The sequence below is a fragment of the Mesoplodon mirus genome, assembly GCF_964341445.2.
Source record: "Mesoplodon mirus genome assembly, chromosome: 16".
Lineage (NCBI taxonomy): Eukaryota > Metazoa > Chordata > Mammalia > Artiodactyla > Ziphiidae > Mesoplodon > Mesoplodon mirus.
This window is the reverse complement of record NC_138992.1, coordinates 35,435,452-35,457,471: the sequence shown is the minus strand read 5'-3', so window position 1 is coordinate 35,457,471 and position 22,020 is coordinate 35,435,452. Positions and strand designations below refer to the sequence as shown.

The 22,020-nt window shown below is 37.9% G+C and overlaps 1 protein-coding gene across 9 annotated transcripts in view; it reads left to right on the top strand.

Annotated features, from left to right (window-relative positions):
- Positions 1-22,020, top strand: part of VPS13B (vacuolar protein sorting 13 homolog B) — a 791,361-nt gene that overhangs the window by 685,557 nt on the left and 83,784 nt on the right. For all 9 annotated transcript variants that reach the window (XM_082600778.1, XM_082600779.1, XM_082600780.1 and 6 more), the window contains 3 exons: positions 9,169-9,350; positions 10,444-10,793; positions 16,035-16,196. In XM_082600778.1, the coding sequence (XP_082456904.1) occupies positions 9,169-9,350; positions 10,444-10,793; positions 16,035-16,196 (694 nt within the window). The remainder of the gene's footprint in view (positions 1-9,168; positions 9,351-10,443; positions 10,794-16,034; positions 16,197-22,020) is intronic.

Sequence of the window (22,020 nt, the reverse complement as noted above, 5' to 3'; positions counted from 1 at the left end):
CCTTGCTGCCCATCACTTTCAATGTCCTACCTTCTAATTCTCCTGACGAGCTTGCTCTAGCATTATCTTATTCTTTGTATATAATCCACCCCCCCTTTTTTTCCCCCAAACAACATTTTGACACTAACAAAAAGAAAAAAAATCCACCGTTCCAACACCCTGTGATTGAACTGTTTTCTCTTTTTTACCTTTATTTTTACCCATCATTGTATGCATTTACAGGGTTATAATCATAGCACACCATTTTGTATTCTAATTCCTGTTTTATATTATAGATGTTTTCTCTTTTTTACCTTTATTTTTGCCCATCATTGTATGCCTTTATAGGGTTATAATCATAGCACACCATTTTGTATTCTAACTCCTGTTTTATATTATAGATAGTTGTGAATGCTTTCTCTTTTTGTAATTAATAGTAATATATGTTCATTGAAGAACATCTGGGAAATAAAGAAAATAGTACCACCCATCATCATATCACACCGCGATAACCTCTGTTCACATTAGTCTGTAGCATCACAGTCTTTTTCGTTGATTACTTTGTATGCTTAATAATAATATATTTTTTTACTTTATGGTTTCTATTTCTAGGTCATTTGGGCTCTTTAAAAATAATTGCCTTCCCAGTATATTACCTAGTAATGTACGACTGGTGAAAATATATTAGAGGAGTGGGGTCTTGATTTTACCTATATGAAATGCAGCAGTGAAAAGAACACCCATCCTGGGAGGAGTTAGCAGATGGATAGAAAGATTGCCTATTCTAAGCATAGTTACCTAGTCAGAAACCAGGAAATCTCAGAAAACAGAGCGATGGGTAATGAAATTTTTTTAAATCTGAGTTTCATTATTAGCATCAAGTTAGAAATCATTTCTTGATTCTAATTATCAAAGAATGCATTTTCATCATTGAAAGAAGCATTTTGGACAAGGTTAATTCCTCTGAATCTGAAACATTCATAAAAATCACTTTGTGGTAAGCGTAGCACTGCAGAAATGTGGAACCTTTAGGGAATGGAAATTTATGCAGACAGTCAAATTTAGGCAGTTTTTCACCAAGCTTTTGACATTGTAATCACAGATCTTTTGTCCTCACCTTGGATTTTTCAACTTGCCTAATATTTCACAATTGATCTTGCTTTAAATTGTTTGACATTAAGCATTTTTCAGGTAGAAATTGATATTAGTGAAATTAAATTTAAAGAGCTGGTTTAAAAATCAACATAATAAAACACTATTAAGACATTTTTCAAAAAGGACAGTAAATAAATTTCATCCAGTTTCTTTAAGGAAAACATCAGTGCTTTGATGATATGTCGACATTTCACATAGAAATAAAAGTGCTACAGTTAGATCCAGTATATTCTGTCATGAGAAATCTAAAACTGGACAAAAACCTGACACTTTTATGATTAGAAATTATCTTATCTTAAATAATATTTATGGTTTGAGAAGGATATGCATCAGACTGTTGTACATTACTGGAAGAAAGTTCATAAAAATAAGTCTCATGAAGCTTAATCTAAAAAAAAAAAAAAAAGCATCTTGCCCACAGTTGTCAAAAGTGCAACAGTGTAGGATATTTAGTGGTAGTGGCATCACTGTGTGTATGTAAATAGAAGCACTATGTATTAGAGATTTTCAAGTTAGCAGACCTGGGTTTAAGTCCTGGCTCCATCACGAACTAGCTGTTTGGCCCTGAGAAACTGGTTTCTAAGCTGAGGCCTTAAGGAATGGGTAGGAGCTAACCAGTCTGAGGGGTGACAGGTAGCCTTCGGTACAAAGGACTGGAGACCAAAGATTCACTCTCTTAAACCTTGGTCTGTTTATCCCATACAGGCATATTATCTTCAATTCAATCCACGTGTATTTGTAATAATTATTTTCCACTATCTTTTTTTTTTTTTTTTTTTTTTGGTACATGGGCCTCTCACTGTTGTGCCCTCTCCCATTGCGGAGCACAGGCTCCGGACGCGCAGGCTCAGCGGCGATGGCTCACGGGCCCAGCTGCTCCGCGGCATGTGGGATCTTCCCAGACCAGGACACGAACCCGTGTCCCCTGCATTGGCAGGCGGACTCTCAACCACTGCGCCACCAGGGAAGCCCTCCACTATCTTTAATTAATGGTTTGCTTGATCATATGAAAATGAATGATAGGTAACTGTTGTTTTTTTCAAGGTAGCATTGGAAGGAGAGTAACTTAAGCTTAGTTTCCACAATAGTATTGACCTTTAGAAGAGTTCTCTTTCTATTTGTGGTGCACTGGACTGAAGCAAGAGATACAGCCTTTAAAAGCCCTGATCAGGGTATCCATTTCAGCTATTTATTTTTAATCTCAGCATGTATGTATTTGCCCACCCCCACTGCCCACTGCTGAAGCCTAAATAAACCCCTTTTCCCAGTAGGTCCTGACAAGAAACAGACGGCACACTCAGACTGGTTAACTGAGGAGAGTTTACTGTAAAGACTGTTTACAAAAGTGTTGGCAAGGTGAAGGGATAGGACAGTACCCTGAGGCTAGAAACCATCCCACTCTTAGTCCTGAAAGAGCCAGGTAATAGAGCCATTACCAAAACTAACCCAGAATGGGTGGTTGTAGCTGTTTTTGGTGGAGGGACCAACAATGTGCAGAGACGTGGCTAAGAAGGAGCCAGGAGAATATGAGTCCTCCTGCCACTGTCTTCACACCTTCTGATCTCCCTTGGGCACCTTCACTGGCCGAACCAAAAGACAAGCCTAGGACAAAGCAGCTTGTTGATACAGTCAGGGGCAGAGAAGAGGATGGGGAGGGGTAGAAAGCGGATTTAGAGAGTAAACAAGATAACCAGCAAGCACACACTGTATTTGGAATTTACAGTTTCTTACCTAGCGATGGGACCTAGGCGGAAAGATGAGAAATGGCTGGTGGGCCCAACTCTCAGGCTTTGGGCCACTCTACTAGGTTCCCTGAGTTTGGTATCAACAAGATGTCTTCTGATGAACCAGAACAACTTTCTACTTTGTTTCCACCTCTTACCCTCACCCCAATGGCTAACTCCAGAAGTGTGTGACTATCTAAAGTCACAAGTTACAGGCAATTATTGTGTTACACAGTAATAACTGTGAAGATCTTGATATATATGTCCAGTTAATTTTATGACAAATTGTTTGATAATAATGCTAAACTGTTTACCTGTGCCGAGTCTTTGGTAGTTTTGTCCCTATTACATGGTCACTTTCTTACAATGTTAAAACGTGAGAGTAGATTGCTTACAAGGACTTTTTATCCCCACCCCCAGAACGTTGGTTCATAGAAGAAGGCATCCTGGAAAAAGAAGTGTGTGGCTCTTTCTTCATGTGATAAAAATGGAAACTCTGTTGAGTTTTTTAGAGTGCAAAATAAAAAAAATAAGATTTTCTCCTTCTCCCTAAAGATCCTGTAAGTTGCTGTCCACTCATATTTAGTGATCTTTGAGACAGTGGTCCACAGCTTTTTGTGTATGTGAGGAAGAGATGCTTTTTATTTACCAAACCTTCATTCTTTTTTTGTTTGTTTGTTTTGTTTTGTTTTGTTGCGGTACGCGGGCCTCCCACTGCTGTGGCCCCTCCCACTGCGGAGCACAGGCTCCGGACGCGCAGGCTCCGGACGCGCAGGCTCCGCAGCATGTGGGATCCTCCCGGACCGGGGCACGAACCCGCGTCCCCCGCATCGGCAGGCGCACTCCCAACCACTGCGCCACCAGGGAAGCCCCAAACCTTCATTCTTGTGTGTATAGCCAGTGCAGGAATCAGAGGAAGAGCGTTGTGATGGTAAAGTCCCTGGATCATTTCCTTTCTCCTCACTGGTTGAACTTTCTCCTACCAGAAGGTCACTGTGGCCTCTAGATATTGTTTGCCTCCATTTGGCTACTTGGATCTGTACCTTTAGATGTACCTAAATTTGCTGAGTACCATTTTTTTTAACCTTTTGACTTTCATAAGCCATTCAGACAACAATCTTGACGTCTAGAACTGCTTTGCCACCTTGTTACAAGGTATTGACAGTAGTCCCCTGTGCTATACAGTAGGTCCTTGTTGCTTATCTATTTTAATTTTTATTTATTTATTTATTTATTTTTGGCTGTGTTCGGTCTTCATTGCTGCACATGGGCTTTCTCTAGTTGTGGCAAGTGGGGGCTACTCTTCGTTGTGGTGCACGGGCTTCTCATTGCGGTGGCTTCTCTTGTTGCGGAGCACGGGCTCTAGGCGCGTGGACTGCAGTAGTTGCAGCACACGGGCTCAGTAGTTGTGGCTCGCAGGCTCTAGAGCACAGGCTCAGTAGTTGCGGCACACGGACTTAGTTGCTGCAGCATGTGGAATCTTCCCGGACCAGGGCTCAAACCCATGTCCCCTGAATTGGCAGGCAGATTCTTAACCACTGTGCCACAGGGAAGCCCCGCTTATCTATTTTATATGTAGTAGTTTGTATCTACTAATCCCAAACTCTTAATTTATCCCTTCCCCGACCCATCCCCCACTATCCCCCTTGGTAACCATAAGTTTGTTTTCTATTTCTGTGAGTCTATTTCTGTTTTGTAAATAAGTTCATTTATATCATTTTTTTTAGATTCCACATATAAGTGATATATGATTTGTCCTTGTCTGGCTGACTTACTTCACTTAATATGATAATCTCTAGCTACATCCATGTTGCTGCAAATGGCATTATTTCACTCATTTTTATGGCTGAGTAATATCCCATTGTGTATATATACTACATCTTCCTTATCCATTCACCTGTTGATGGAATTTTTTTAATAAAATAGAAACTATCAATGTGAAAAGGACAAATACTGTATAATTCCACTTATATGAGATACCAAGAGTAGTCAAATTTATGAAGACAAAAGTAGAATGGTGGTTGCCAGATGAGGGTGAGGAAAATTGTTTAATGGGTATAGACTTTCAGTTTGGGAAGATGAAAAAATTCTGAAGATGGATGATGATGTTAGTTGCACAACAATGTGAATGTACTTAATGCCACTGAACTGTACACTTTTAACTGGTTAAAATAGTGAATTTTAAGTTATGTATATTTTACCACAATTTAAAAAATATTTTCAGTAACTTCCCCACGCCATTTTATAGGTGTACTAGGTTACAACAGAGGTGTATTTCTTATTTGGGGTTAGAGTTAAAACATTCCCCAAAAAAGACAGATCTAAGGTGTAGAGAGAACATGGTGTAGCATGTTCTTATCTTCTCTCCTCCATGCGGTGCTCTCCCAGGATGGACAGGACAGTGTTTTTGCAGTAGGCAGGGGAGAGTTTAGGTGAACCAAATTTGAGAAACGGTGCCACACTGGGATGAATGACAGTGTGATATTGTCAGATCCCTCTTGGGAGCTAAAGGTAATCACCAGCAACTGACATTAAACTAAGTAACCAGTACGGTACCCTGTTTGCCAACCAGGAAAAGAGGGATGAGATTTTTTTTCTCTTATGGAGTGATAGACATTATGCTAAGCAGTTTCTATGTAGTACCTCCCGGTCTGGGAGGATCCCATATGCCGCGGAGCGGCTGGGCCCGTGAGCCATGGCCGCTGAGCCTGTGCGTCCGGAGCCTGTGCTCCGCAACGGGAGAGGCCACAACAGTGAGAGGCCCGCGTACAGCAAAAAAAAAAAAAAAAAAAAAAGTACCTCCTTTAATACTCAAAAAGTAAGTCCAGTTACTATACTTACTTTACAGATGAGAAAACAGATTTAGCTAGATGAAATAATTTGCCCATGATTACAGTGTAAGTGGAAGCAGTGCAAGCATTTTCATCTCGGTTTTCTTAGCTCAATCATTCTCTGCTTAATCTCTATGCTATATTATAAAACTCTTATTACCACAGAGGGATACAGAGAAAAGCCCAAGGCTTTATCAGTCAAGTCAGATCATTGTTGGATACCTGCAGAGCTATAGGGGTGACATCCAGGGGTGAATCTTTAAGGATTATGCCTGGGTCCCTGCAGTGTCTATGGATCAATCAAGATCTAAACTTACTAAAACACTCCTTGTTTAAAGGAGTTGATACCCTTCTGTGGGTCACCCAGGACAGTTAATAAGTCCCTTTGGCTAAAATGAAGGTATGGATATGTAAAACTCCTGCCATACTTTCTACCCTTTAGAATATTTCCTCTATTCTAAAAATTTGAATTTCCATTAGGAACTTATTGAATCTTGAGTTCTACATATTACTATTTGTAAGGTTTTGCTCCTTGGAGCCATCTTTACTTTTCCATTTCTGATTATTACACATCTCATGAATTATGTTTTTCCTTTTGATATCTGGATCAGATCGAAGTCCATTGTACTTAATTAAGGAAATGATATAAATGTAGTTGCTATAAGTGTCCCTAGCAGGGTCATTGTTCTCATCTTTATGACTGTTTAGCTCTATCATAGTTAGATATTTTTAATCCTTATGTAAAAGGTAAACATGCATATGCTACTTTTATAGTGTATAGTGATGATCAAATTAAGTTGAATATCAAAAAACTATAAATTTACTGATTCAAAATATAAAGCATTTCATGTGCATATACCATATTAATTTTGTGTTTAAGACATTTTAATTTTGATATAACTCCAATTTTTAAATAAAACTCTAAATTTTTAAATATAGAGTAATCTAGTAACATTTTAGTCAGGATTTCAAGATGGAAAGAGTGCTGACCACTTGAATATATATGTTAGGAGTTACTATATAGACCTAAAAATATCTTTTAACCATTGATTTGTACATTTAATTTAGGAAAAGTGAAAAATCAATCAATTTGTTATAAATAAAGATTCTGACACGCACTTATTTGTGATGTCTTAGCAACCTTTTTCAACATGTTACAGAATTTGCTACTCTGAAAAGAGAGAAAAGTAAATCTTGGAAAATCTCAAGAGTGTCAAAAATTGCAGTTGACAGAGAAATTCTTCAGATAAACACCTCAAATTGTGTGCTTACTTTTTTAAAACTGATCTCAAAGTACTCTCACCTGGATTTTTAATAATATTTTGACTAACGCTATACCCTATTTTTAACAACTTCTTGAAGTATTATAAGGGAGAGATTTCATATGTGTAAAACACATGTACAACTAGTACAGTTTGGTCTTTCTGAATAAATATAAGTTTTAATTTTACATTGCCAATGAGATTTTTTTTAACTTTAATTTTTTTAATTGAAGTATAGTTGATTTACCATGTTGTGTTAGTTTCTGGTGTATAGCAAAGAGAGTCAGTTATAAAATGTGTGTATATATATATATAATATATATATATACACACACACACACACACACACACACACACATACACATACATACACACGTTTTCATATTCTTTTCCAGTATAGGTTATTACAAGATATTGAATATAGCTCCCTGTGCTATACAGTGAGACCTTGTCATTTATCTATTTTAAATTAGATCTTTATTTGTAACTCCACAGATAAATTCCTAGAAAGCTATTTGGACTAGTATACCCATTTATAGAAGTTTTAAAAATACACCTAGCTGCATTTTCATGCATAACATTTCATCAGAAACATAGTGCCCCAGAGTTGTGTTTTCTTTGTATGCAATGGAGTTTTTCTAACATTGCAGTAAATACCACCACATAACTATAAACGCCTTGAAGTTAAATACTCAGTAAACCTAGCTTTCATTTTCACCAGCCTTTTCACAACCTCTTTCAAAACTCAGCTGAAGATTCACACTCTGCAAATCCCACATGATTCACCCTGTGCCATTCTGACTTCCTCTTGTATTTCCACTCTGGCAGCACTTCCAACTTGCCTAGTCCTTGTTGGTTGTTCTGTTTTATAATGTTTGTAAACGTCTACGTATTTTATATCACCAGTTAGACTGGGAATTCTTTGAAAACCAAGGATTTATTTCTTTAGTTTTTCTTGTCATAGTTCTCCCTAGGATACTATAAACCATTGTTTCTTCTCTAGGCTCCTCATGGATTTGGGAGCCAGGCTACCATAGCTGTAGAGCAAATTTCAGATTTGGAAAGAAGAGGGTGGAAGACGGTAAGGGGGAATAGGGCAGCATCTATTTAGTGATCCACAATTAGCAGAATGCACCTTGGCCCCTCCCAATCCCCAGGTCTCATGCTTCTACTAGCATTGAGGGGAGGCAGCTAGGCTGCATGTTTCCCATGCACACCAGCAGCCGCTATGTACAAATTTCTTCCCTCCTACAGATGCCTTCACTATTTATTTTAATCGACTTTTACTGGTATAAAATGGTGTTGGGAGGATGGACAAGTAAAGAGAGGACACATGTGGTGTAATTGTCCATGGAACCTTGTTTCTTCTGGACATGGTCATAACTTTTATGGCACCTAATACAGTATGCAGTAGGTAGTCAATAAAGAGTATTGGCTAGCTCATATGGGAATATGGATGTGGATGACCTGGAGAAGTAAAACAAAAGAAAGATTTATGGTGACACTGAAAATATTGGGTTTTTTGAACAGCAGAGTCATACTCGGAGTTGTGTTGGTCTTAACTTACAGACAACTTGTTCTCATATTAGTTTAAGTGAAATGTGGATGGAATAAAATTGGGTTGGAGGTCAACATGGCCTGGGGTTTCAGGAATCCTTCAAAATTTTTCTGCTAATAACTCATAGAGAATAATCAACGAGAACTTAATTTTTTTTAATTTATTTATTTTATTTATTTATTTTTGGCTGCATTGGGTCTTCATTGCTGCGCACAGGCTTTCTCTGGTTGCGGCAAGTGGGCGCTACTCTGTTGCAGTGCGCAGGCTTCTCATTGCGGTGGCTTCTCTTGTTGCGGAGCACAGGCTCTAGGCACATGGGCTTCAGTAATTGTGGCTCGTGGGCTCTAGAGTGCAGGCTCAGTAGTTGTGGTGCACGGGCTTACTTGCTCCGCCGCATGTGGGATCTTCCCGGACCAGAGCTCGAACCCGTGTTGCCTGCATTGGCAGGCGGATTCTTAACCACTGCACCACCAGGGAAGCCTCAGAACTTAATTTTTTAAAATGACTTGTTTATGTGAGCAAATATGGAAGATTTGATGAGAACATTGACTATAGGATTATGGGAGCTAGCTTTAAAAACCCCTATAGAAAGACATTTCATTTATATGATGTTGGGAAATTTAGGTTATTGAATTTCTTTTATTAATTATCTCCCACAGCTCTGGAAGTGAATCTGGTTCTCAAAGCACTTGTGACCAACTTGTAACTCCAACAGCCCTGGCTGCCTGTACCAGAGTTGACTCCTGTTTTACCCCATGGTTTGTCCCATCTCTTTGCGTTTCCTTCCAGTTTGCTCACCTGGAGTTCCATTTTTGTCATCACCTTGATCAACTAGGCACAGGTACTCTATTTTAGCATCAGAATAACATTCACTTAATACTTATTGTTTTATCCCCGCACAAAACTCCTTCCCTATTGACCACCACTCACGTGGTGGAGGAAACTTTTAGAAACAGCATTCATCTCCTCTAACAGTAAGCACCAGCAAAGTTATTCTGAAGTTGATTTCATATAATAGGTGTCCCCCTTACATTTGAACCATCTTATGGACCTGTTATATAGGGTACCAGTTATATTGAATTGCCATGATTTTGCACACTTCCTAATGAGAATTTTCAAGGAAGTTACAAAAATTGCAGGTTTTACTGTTACTCTAATTATTATCTTTTTGAAAGAAATACATCTGTTTTTTTCCTATCTTATGAGCCATTACATGAATGGCATATAGTTTCCAAAAGTACTTGATATTACCTTATCTCGAAAGTACAAATACCTTCTACAAAAAATGGGCAAATTCTCCAATAATTTAAAAGACTAGCATTTTTACAAGTTTATAAGGTAGAAGAATAAATTTTTCCACACACCAAAAGTGGCCTTTTATAAGTTTGCTCTTCATGAATAATTATTCCTAAAAGTCTGTACCAAACCTTTTCTACTTAATACATTTTGATTCTGGTATTAGGTTTTCAACCTACATGTAATGGAAAAATGAAAAAAATCAGATTAAAACTAAACACAGCTGCTGTTAAGCATCTTGCCTTTTCAGCAAAAATGGAGTTTAACCTGTATTTTCTAACTCTGTTTGGGTCATGTTTTTGGTTTTGAGATTTGGTGGGTAGATACAGAGCATTTCTATGAAATGCTTCTTAAATATTTACCTCCTCTTCATTTTATTTGTTGTCTTTTGTGATCAAATTTTTATCTGTTCATGTAACCTTTGGAAAGAGACCTGCTGATTGAACAAAACAGTTTTGTTTGCAAATATCAAATGGTAATTCAAATGTTATATTATCTTCAAGAGAATGTTTGAATTTATTAACCAGCAAATATTGCATTCAGTAACCAAGAAATGAATAATTTAAATGTCATCTCTTTATTTCCATAAAGTGTTGGTTCATCTCAACTGCTGTTTTTCTTGTTTGTTTTCTCAACAGCTCCACCGCAATACCTACAGCCATTTATTTCTGATAAAAATGTGCCATCTGAACTAGAATACATGATTATTTCCTTCAAAGAACCACACATGTATCTTCGACAATGGAACAATAGTTCTGTCTGTCAGGAGATGCAATTCTCAGCTCAAGCAGACTGTAAACTTCTAGAGTGCAGAAATGTTACAATGCAAAGCATGGTGAAACCCTTCAGCATCTTTGGACAGATTGCAGTTTCCAGCAATGCAGTAGAAAAGCTGATTGATTGCTCTATCAACGTTGACTCAATATTTGTAAACTTTGGGCAACATGTAGTTCATTCTCTAAACACTGCAATACAAGCTTGGCAACAGGTATGTATATTCTAGAACAGTTTACAGTTTGTCCGTGTGTGATCTTTTACTAGGCACTTTATATTATCACTTCTAATAATAAATTAAGCACAAACAAAAATGTGAGAGAATGAAGAATTTGATGGGCACCATAATATTTGGGGCCTCCTCTGTTTTGGCAAAGTGATGCATGTTATTTTTAAAACCTTTGGAGAACATGGGTTCTCTACACATGCATCAGAGATGATGCCCACATTTTTGTGACTAATGTACCACATCTGTGTGGAAAGTAACACATTCCCAGAAATTTTTTCCAAGTATTATGGCTTTAGTTTGCCAAAGCTCAACTTGGTATGTATCACATTGTCGAAGCAGCCATTGCAGAAATGAAGAACCTGTGTGAGCCCTTCTGATATAAGCAGTTCATCTTTTCAAAGAGAAAAGGCAGTGAGAGGAAATTATGTGAACACAGTATAATCTTGGTCTTTCCCCCATTATCATTCTGCCATTTTGATTCACTAAAAAAGCACTCGATAATAGATTTTGCAGCCAGCTAAAGACTCTTGATAATAATTTTTTACTTTTATCTTTTGTCAGAAATTATCCATATCGAAAAAGAAATACGTCTGTTTTGAATGACATATTTAAAATGGGGAACCTGCCCATGTCCACTAGCATGAAAATAATTTCACAGAATATTTGGATAATATTGATAATATGCTCAGTGATTTAATAACAAATCACCTCTGCTTTCCTTACTGATTTTCAGTATAATATTGCATTTCAATAAAGCTTGTGTTATTTAAGCTGAGACATTTCCCCACATTTTGTATGTTACAGGTATTTGTGCAGACTAACTCCCCAAGAGAAATGGTCCTTCACTCCACCCTGACCTCATGTGGGGATGGGGCAGTGGTGGGGGGGAGGGGCTTGAGTTCTAGAATTTTTATGGGAATGAACTCTTTTCTTTATATGCATGAAGACCTATACAAGACTAAGGAATTAATTACCTAACATGGCACTACAATAGCAAAAGGAAAGAAGATAACACATCTGTTTCATATTTTAAAATTCTTTTTTAAGGGCATTCCATGGTTTTCTTGCTGCAGAGGACATGCGTAAAATAAGAGCTAGTGTGATCTAAATCTTTGCAGCTGGTTCGAATAGCAATGTGAAAAAAACCTCCGTGGCTCCAATTTCTGTTTTTTGTCATATTTTGAACAATGCATTTAATAAAAAACAAACCTAGAAAATATAAAAGAGTCACTGATAGAGCATTTAATCCCAGGATATTTTTGTCTTGCTATCAGGACCATTGTAAGAGGACTCATGTGTAGCAACTACTGCAAAATGGCCCTCAGAAATATCAGTTTCCTCCCAGGGTAAAAATATTCTCTTAGACACAGCTATACATATAAATAAAATACGGTGCATAAATATTTAAATGTTTTAAACCACATCAGAGTGTGAATGACTGACTGGCTAACACAGTGCCTTGAAGGAATATTCTGAGTTTTTTTAAAAATGGAATTGTATATTTGATTAAGTAGAGCCATATGTCACGTAGCGTATCGCTGACAGGTACATTCTGTGAATAGTTGGTTCTGATTTATACAGGGATTTGGCAATGTTAACATGAGCCACAAGAGGATATACTTCTGTAATTGTTGCTATAATTTTCTTGTTTCCTCCCATGTCAAGCATACTTGCCACCAAGTTTTAATGTGGTAGAGGCATCTCTAACCCTGTGTATTCTAAAGTAAATACAAAAATGCACTACTTTGAAATTACAGGACATTTGACATTGAAATGGGCTTATAGAGGGGTTATTAAGTTCATTGTTTCTAAGATGTTCTGAATGTGGTTTATCCCCTTTAGAGGGGAAGCTTAGTTACCCAAGCTTGGATTTTATTATGTATATAATGCTCATATACAGTATAATTATTGCCAATGAAAAATGTGAACTTAACAAGCTGGATAAGCAGTTTGAGTTTTCCACATACTTTTTATCGGATTCGTATCCAAGACAAGTCATTTATATCCAGTGTGGATGGACCAGTTGAAGCATGAAACAATTTGGCCTTTCACCTTTAGGTCACAAGTTCAAGATTAACAGAAGCCTTCATCAGTGTCTGATTTCTCTGGGTGTAGTTTTTTTTTTTCTCTTTTGTAAATGATTAATGTTTTGTGAAACCAGATTAAGGACCCAAAATGCCACTTGCAGTTTGCTTTATATTTCTATGTCGCATTCCCACATTTGGACCAAATAGGATTTAAAGGAGATTTTTATTTAAAAATCAAGGTTGTGCTTATGTATCTTATCTTACAGCATAATGATATCTCTCTTTAATTGCAAATGCCTGTGTAACACTCCAGCACAAATCTTAAATGTAAATAATCTCTTAATTATGAAAGCATTCTGAGGTTGCGCTTTTATATGATGTCATATAACAATATGTACAAATTTTTTATAATATACTAGAATTTAAACATTCCAAGAAACGCTTAAACTTATTACAGTTATAATGAACTCCACAGATGAAGGAGCAGTAGAGAAACAGTTCCCTGAGGACTTTGAGTATTCTTTAGAAAAATGTAAACAAGCCCCTTGTGTTCTTTCATTTACATTTTTTCCTAAAACCCTCATCATTTATTAAAGGTCAGTTTTTAGAGATGAGGAAAGTAATATAATTTTTTTCTGCTCAAGTCCCATCTGGTAACTTAACCTCTGTGTAACTAGCAGATTGATCCCAATTCATTATGAAAATTGAATTTCAGTCTCAGGATGTCTATCTAAGTGGGAGCTGGAATCATATCCCTTTCTTCATGTTTGTACTGTTGGACCTAACGGAGAGAAAAATGTTTACAAGGAGAGCAGTTTATGTTGATTATATAATGCTAAATGGAAAAATCTCATCAAAACTAATTATACACTGTGACTCCAGTTTAATTAAAGGCTTACAAACCTTTAAATATATAAGATATATAAGATAGGATTAGATAGGATAGACTAGAATAGGAACAGGCAGGACACTCACAAGTGAAAAATTGCTGGAAAAAAAAATTCTCCAAAATGTTCACAGCAGTTATCCCTGAGTATAAAATTAGAGACTTTGTTTTTAAAAATCAGTACTTTCTGTATTTTCTAATTTTTATAATGGGAACATATATTACATTTGTAATTTTAAAAGTTAAATTTACTCATGTTTGTTTCATAAGTGTTTATTGAGTACTTATGTGTCAGGCATTGTGCTGACTACAGGAGCAAAAGTTGTAACTAACAAAGACCTGGTTCCTGCCCTTATGCAGCATAGAGTCTAATGATGGAGACAACAGTGACCCATAATCATGCAAATAATTACTCAGTCCCAATAGGGATCGGTGCTTTTAAGGCAAAACATATAGTGTTGTGTGAGCATAAAATAGAGGGACCTAAGGTGATCCGGGAGGATCTCAGGAGACTACTTTACTCTGAGAGCATGACCTGAAAACAGGAACCTGAAAGCTGAGTTGGAAGAAATTAGTCAAGCAAGGAGGAAAAGAGGTCCAAGCAGAAGAAAGGCACTGAGGCAGGAAGGAGTTTGATGTGTTGGATGAATTGAAAGGAGGCCAGTGTGGCGTTGGAGCGGCTGAAAAGGGCTGGTGGAGCTGGGATCTAGCAGGCAAACGGAGAGTGGTTCAAGATGCAGCAGGGGCCAGATAAGGCAGGACGCCTAAAACCCACGGGCAGTCCAGTTTTGAAATCATAGCTCATGATTAAAAGCCACAGCAAAAAGTAATATGGTAGGCAGCAGATAATTATTGGTTATAACTGCTTCAGTCTCACTTAGCCAGAGACTCCTTTTATGATTCGTGTGGTTGTCAGGCGAGGTTCCACTCCATGAGAATAGAGAGGTTTGGTGAGAATAGATGGATGATAGAGCGAATGCTTTAGGAGACCCTCAAGGATATCTAGAAGAATGCGGTATTTCAGGGCCTCTTCACCGACTGCAGCTGTAGAGCTCTGCCTGCACACTTTGGGGCCCTTCTGGATGATTAGGAAGGGATTGTACCTCCCAAGATAACTGTTCTCATGAGGTTCTAGATCAGGTCTTGGTCCAGGCTGGATTCCAGGTGTGTTCATCCATAGGCTCCTTGGCTTCAGGCCATGTAGTCACTTAAATTTCTATGCTCACGAGTGGTATATCCCTTTTTACTCTCCCTCCCCTCAGTAAAATGGCAAATGACAGAGTGTGGCATTGTGACATTATTTAGATCCACAACCAGGAAATAGAAGCCAACTGGAGAAGCATCAGTTACATATTACCTCCCATTGTCTGCAGGTTCATTGGCTAGTTAAGATACTTTTCTTGCATTCTCAAGTTAACCATTTATTTAGCTATTCTTTTCATTTACCAAAGGTGTGTTTATTATTTTTTAAGCCATAAGGTAACCAAAGTGATAAAAGAGTAAGCACAGAAATGCTCTATCACATTCCCAGTGCTTCGATATAACAGCAACCAGTGGAGTTACCATTAAGTTGAGAAGGAGATACCAACACAGGAACGTATTACTAATTTGTTGAACCTTAGTAGATTAATGGAAGACATTTGCTGATTGATTATTAGCTGAAACAGACATCAACAACTGTTTTTCAACTAACGTTTTTTGTCTTGAAAACTGCAGCTTGGCTTATACTGACTCTGAAGTTGGTCTGTTTTGTGTGTTCAGCCTCTTAACAATAGCGGGAAAGTTATGGTTTTATTTACATCTCTCCCTGAGCAGATTTACACACACACATCCACCCTCCCCCTCAAGGGAACTGGGGATGTATTACCTAAATGATCCTTACTTTCTGTAGGGTACAAACTGTGGCTTTGGTAATTGGTCTTGATTGTCAAGTTTATAAGGCCAGGAACATGGTAATTCTAGCCTGTGGTACTCTGCTCAAAAACGTGCGCTACCCAGTACAGCATTCTTTGTAGCATGTTAATTCATTTAAAAATGTTAAAAGTTTGAAGGATCTCATTGTTCTTTTACTCTTCTGTGTGTATGATTTACTTTGCAGGAATATAAATCAAAACATATTCTTGGAACATTTAAGATCTCTTTAAGGTATTTTTTGTGCTTATCCTGGAAGTATAGAATACTTTGTATACCAGAGCTAATGACAACAGATCTTTTAGTATTTCTGTGTTGTAACAATCGCCACTGGGCAGACAGCTGCCAAACATCTTGCAATTAATCTGATGCACATTGGCTTTCGTATTCTTTTTCTTTCAGAATAAATGCCCTGAGGTAGAGGAGTTGGTCTTCAGCCATTTTGTGATCTGTAATGACACACAGGAGACACTGCGGTTTGGCCAGGTGGATACTGATGAAAATATTCTGCTGGCCAGTCTCCATAGTCACCAGTACAGCTGGCGCTCTCACAAATCCCCACAGGTATTTGAGAAACAGCCTTACAAACACAGCAATTTTTAAGGTTGCGGATTCATTTCTTCTGCATTTGTGTGCCTGTGCCTAGTTATTTCCCTTTTTAAGTTTCCCACGGGGTCGCACAGTATGGCTACATCTGACAGAAACCCAGAAATGTTTAGAGGAGGGAGCACAGTGTACCCATGCTCCTCTTGGAGTGGACGTTCTCCTGTTCAGCGTAGGTGCTCTTGAGGGAGCCTGGTGTGGTGATTATGAGGTTGAACTCTAGAGCCAGAGTACATCAGCTTGGATCCTGGCTCTGAATTACCTCGCTTTGCTTTCATGCTTCAGTTTTCTCATATGTAAATTGGGGATAATAATAGTACCTGTTTCATAGGGTCATGAGAACTAAATAAGTTAATATGTACAAGGCACTAAAATAGTGCTTGATATACTATAAACATTGTATGCTGGGTATTATTTTTCATTTGTTTATTCAGATTCTTACTGTGTATATAGTCCGTGCCAGTCATGTCTTAGGCACTGGGAATTCAAAGGCAGAGAAGTCTTAGTCCTTGCCCTCCAATGACAGCTCACCATCTGTGACAAAATGAGTGCAATGACAGACTAAGCCCAAGGGAGCACTGAGAAAAGACATACCAAAGGATGTCTGTTTTCCAAGTAGTATAATTCCATTTTCCTGTCACTTTAGATGGGAATAATTAGAGGGATGTGCCCTGCAGGGATAACTGAGGATGAATTAAATACAAAGATGATGTCCTAAATGGGTAAAAGAAATCCTAGGAAGTACTCTCAAGAATAATGTGTTTCTAAAACTCTGGGTAATAAGGAAACTACTGTCTGCTTATGATTAAAAGAAAGTCATTAGATTAGAGAGTTTTCCCATCTCGTCTATAGACCAGCTTTAGAATATGTTACACCCTCAGCTGTTTTTTTTTTTCAGTAGCTCAATTCTGATTTCTTACTTGCTTTTTCATCATATTGCCACACTATTAGTATAAAATTTGGAAAAGTAGATATAGTGCAGTTCTTCTTAAGTCTATTTATTTAATTCTGGTTATTCTAACAGGACATAAAGGCATCATACCTCCTTTTCTCATAAACGTTCTTACAAAAATGTCTCATATGATATGATATTGCACTTGTATTTTAGAATGAATGACATTCCCTTCTTTTCTTTTTTTTTTTTAATTTAATTTAATTTATTTATTTGTGGCTGCATTGGGTCTTCTTTGCTGTGCGTGGGCTTTCTCTAGTTGTGGCGAGGGGGAATACTCTTCATTGCAGTGCAGGGGCTTCTCACTGCTGTGGCTTCTCTTGTTGCGGAGCACGGACTCTAGGCACGTGGGCTTCAGTAGTTGCAGCACATGAGCTCAGTAGTTGTGGCTTGCGGGCTCTAGAGCGCAGGCTCAGTAGTTGTGGCACACGGGCTTAGTTGCTCCGCAGCATGTGGGATCTTCCTGGACCAGGGCTCGAACCCGTGTCCCCAGCATTGGCAGGCAGATTCTTAACAACTGTGCCACCAGGAAAGCCCGTGCCCTTATTTTCTAATCCTCCTTTTGAGAAATGTCTGTGTAAGCGAGTTTTTAAGTCGTTTGGTTGTTTACCCCTTATAACATCATTAAAAGACAATTGGTTGCTTGGTTGGTTTGTTTCAAAAATAAATAATTTTTTTTCTTATTAATTGTAAAAGTAAGAACATAGAGCAGATATATAAACCAAAAAAGGAAAAAGAAAAAGACCACCTATAATTCCAACCACCCAGAGGCAATCCATGTTGTACAGCCTTTTAGAGCTTCGAAAGGCTTCTATGATCATTGCATTCCCAGAAATGAACTAGTAGTGATGGGAAAGAAACCTCTGAGAAGGTGCAGTAATGTGTGATCGTATACTGTACCTGTAGCCACTTCACCCATTCATACACACACGCTGCAGGCCTTAACCAATAAAAAGCAAAGCAGAGGAAGCTTACCTCCCTTCCAAGTCATTTTAAGCTGAATAGACTACCATGGCCCTCAGTGACCCTCAAGATTCCCTGGAGACTGGAGCCAGGATGGGAAGGGTGATAGTAAGAACAGAAGGCTCAGGGGTGTGGAGGAACAGTAGTCTTCATGTTATGGATGTACGGTTTCTAGATGGGAAGGACATAAACAGCAAAAAAGAATGGCTAACCACTGCCACACTATACCTTTCATATTTATACTCTTCTGCACTTGGGTCTTTTTGTATTTATTACTAGTCTTGTTTTCATAATATCCCTGTGTGATTTGTACTTTTTGTTATGCATATTTTATAGGTAAGGAGACAGAAATGTTAAGCTAAGATGGTGGTAGAAATGGGACTGAATCCCATGTCTTTTCACTCTCAATATAGTGTTATTTCCACAACATTGTCAAACTCCTCTAGGTTTTGGCAGCATGACTCATCTGTTAGGAGAGCCAAATGGTGAGGTTTTAAGAGAAGGGCTGAGAAATCACTGGTATAATACTCCACATTTAAAGCTAGACTAATATGGGATTCTTGGTACAAGTATGAACCCTTGCAAAGCTTTAAGAACCAAAAACAATAAGAACCTTTTAATGACAAACTGGAAACATAAGACAGGTGTCTATTAAACTTTTTTTTCCTCTTTTTAATTTGTAACTGCATCCTCTGGATACAAATTTTAAAATGAGCTACAGTCATTATAATCTTTAGACTAAAACTTAGATCGTATTTGTAAAAGGTGTCTCTTTACTACAGCTACCTATGCTACGTAAAGAAGTGTGTTTTACGACCCTCTGAAGCCAGACAGGTCTTAATGGGCCCAGAAGGTCTTCATGGAATTCCATACACCCACAATTGCAAATTCTGCTGTGTTCTAATGAGAGGTTACATCTGAGGATCAGAAAAGCTAACCACTTAGCTTCAAACTGCACCTGGAGGTAGTCATAGACTCACAAGTGAGCAAACTGTTCCTTTTTCCAGACTCCAAGTCATATCCTGCACTGCCCAGCAGGCTTGGTTTTAGGAACATTTGTGTCTGCATGTTTATGCTACCTTGGGTGTTACTCAATTCATAGTCTCAGGGAGGATTTCTAAAGTTCAGAAAACTTAACTCCACTAAACAATGTAGCTTATATTGCAGAGATCAAGAAAGTGGCAATGACACCTGGAAAGGTTTCAAAGAGGTCAGCATGTCTTAGAACCACACAGGAGGTTGCTATCAACAGTAAGTCCCAACAGGATGGAAAAAAATATGGACACAACCAATTCCAGAAATCCAAAGCTGAAAAACCTTTTAGAATTGAAATGTTATAAACTCTCCTTATAGTTTCTAACACATGCTCTGAGGCAGAATCACTTAAAATGCTGGATATCCCACAACAGTTGCTTGCCTAAGCGAACAAAGGAAAAACAAAACTTTTTCCTAGGGAATAATTGAAAATATTCAGCTGAACAGTCATATATGCCACCATAAAGGGCCCTTATATATTCCAATTCAGTAGACTTCAGATCAGGTTGGACGAGAACAGTAACCAGTTCTTTACTGAGAAGTGCTTCACATTATATGAAGTTGAATCTAAGGACTGGATATGTGAGTTTATGGAATCTTTCCCCAGAATATGGGCAGTATATGCAGCTCAGAGTCAAGGGAAGCTTTGTTTAATTTAGCCAAACTGACTTTAGTGGCGCTTCCATCATAGTAGGACTTGTGTGTAGGCTGTTCAAGTTACTAAGTTAACTTCCTTTTCTGGTTAAGAGAGAGCACTGTTAGGTAATTAAACTGCTTGAAAAAGGAATGCCTCTATCTTGTATGTAAGGAATTACATTTGCTTTTACCCTCAAAACATGCCCAATTTAGGGCTTCCCTGGTGGCGCAGTGGTTGAGAGTCCGCCTGCCGATGCAGGGGACACGGGTTTGTGCCCCGGTCTGGGAAGATCCCACATGCTGTGGAGCGGCTGGGCCCGTGAGCCATGGCCGCTGAGCCTGTGCTCTGCAACGGGAGAGGCCACAACAGTGAGAGGCCCACGTACCACACACACACACAAAAAAAGCCCAATTTATAGATTACACATTTTTTTTTTAGAATTCTTACTACGAGTGACTTAATTTTAGTAATCAAACCATCAGTCAAGGTGGAAATGAGCTCTAGACAGAGCTATAGAAAATAACAAAATATTGCTCCAAAATGGATATAGTAGGAAGTTTTATAAGCTTGTGAAAATGGTAGATATTTAAAAATGCGAAATGCAACAAGGTAAGAATCAATTTGGAAGAGCAGCAGAGCACCTGGGAAATACTCATCAAAGTAATCAGATTTAGGGAAGAAAATGTAAATCAGACATTAGTTTCATCAGGCAGAGATTGGCCAACTTTTTTGTGTAGGGCCAGACAGTGAATATTTTAGGCTTTCAGGGCCTTAGAGCCTCTCTCAGAGCTATTCAACTCTGCACAAAAGCAACGATAACAAATGAGTTTGACTATGTGCCATAAAATTTTAAAATAAATTTTAAAATTTATTTTAAATGAGTGTGACATAAATTTTAAATTTTTTAAATAAAATTCTATTTATAGACAACGAAATTTGAAGTTCAATAATTTTCACACATTACAAACTAGTATGCTTCTTTTGACCTTTTTCAACCATCTGAAAATGTAAAAAACACTCTTAGTTCACAGGCTATACAAAAATAGGTGGTGTACCACATTTGGCCCACAAGCCATGCCTGATTTGCCAACCCCTGCTCTCAGGTCTCTCAGTGGACAAAATTCAGGAGACTAAAGGTTTGACATAAAATTGTCTTTGTTCTGATCTAAATGGGATTCCCATCACTTGAAAACTTGGTAGCATTTTTCAGAAATTATGAAATGACAGGTAATAGTTTAAATCTAACACTTATAAAATCAACCTGTGCTTACCACATAACAGTAAAATATTTATATTGTTCTTGTCCTCAGCCCATATAGACAGGAAGTTCTGCAGTTCTCTATTTTTGGATGTAAAAATATTTAAAAGTGAGATCTGATCATTTTTCCTCCTGCCTAAAGAAAAAGTGATGGTTTTTTGAGTATCTACCTATGTTAGGGAAATTCCAGCCAGTTGTCAATTTTATTGGCTAGACTGTCATTTCTCACTCAGTCACCACTCTTTCCATATCCATTTATATAGTGCATGTGCACACATATACCTAGAGAATGAGCACATTTCTTGTTGCCACAGTCACAAGTTAAAAAATTTAAAAGTAGACTTAGGGATGCAGGTAAATATTCTGTGTTGGCAAAACTGTTCGAACCGATAAATTTGTCAGATGTTCGCCCCTACTATTATATGGCACACAGCATATCACAGTTTGCTTAGAAAGGGCAATGAAAAGACACTCTTATGCACTGAAGGTACAGATGGAATTGATACTTCCTTTCTAGAAAGCAATTTGATAAGAAGCATTATAGCTATTAAAATGGCCATAGCCTTTGACCCAGTAAATCTCCTACTAGTAATCTACTCTCAGGAAACAATCCAAATTAAAGCAAAGGTTTATACACAAAAATGTTTATTATAATTTGACTTATACCATCTAAAATCAAAATGTTCACTTTTAAAGAAATAGGTACGTAAAATCTGGCATATCTATGAGATGAACTTTTATGGGACCTTTAAATTTTTACATAGGAAGGTGAAGTGCCACCATATCATGTCAGTCAGAAAAGCAGAACATAAAATTCTACACATACAATATGATCTTAACAATATAAGAATAAATGCATAGAAAAATACTGGAAAATATGTCAAAATACTGGAAGATATGTCAAAATGTTACCAGTGGTTGCCTCTGAATGGTGTATTTT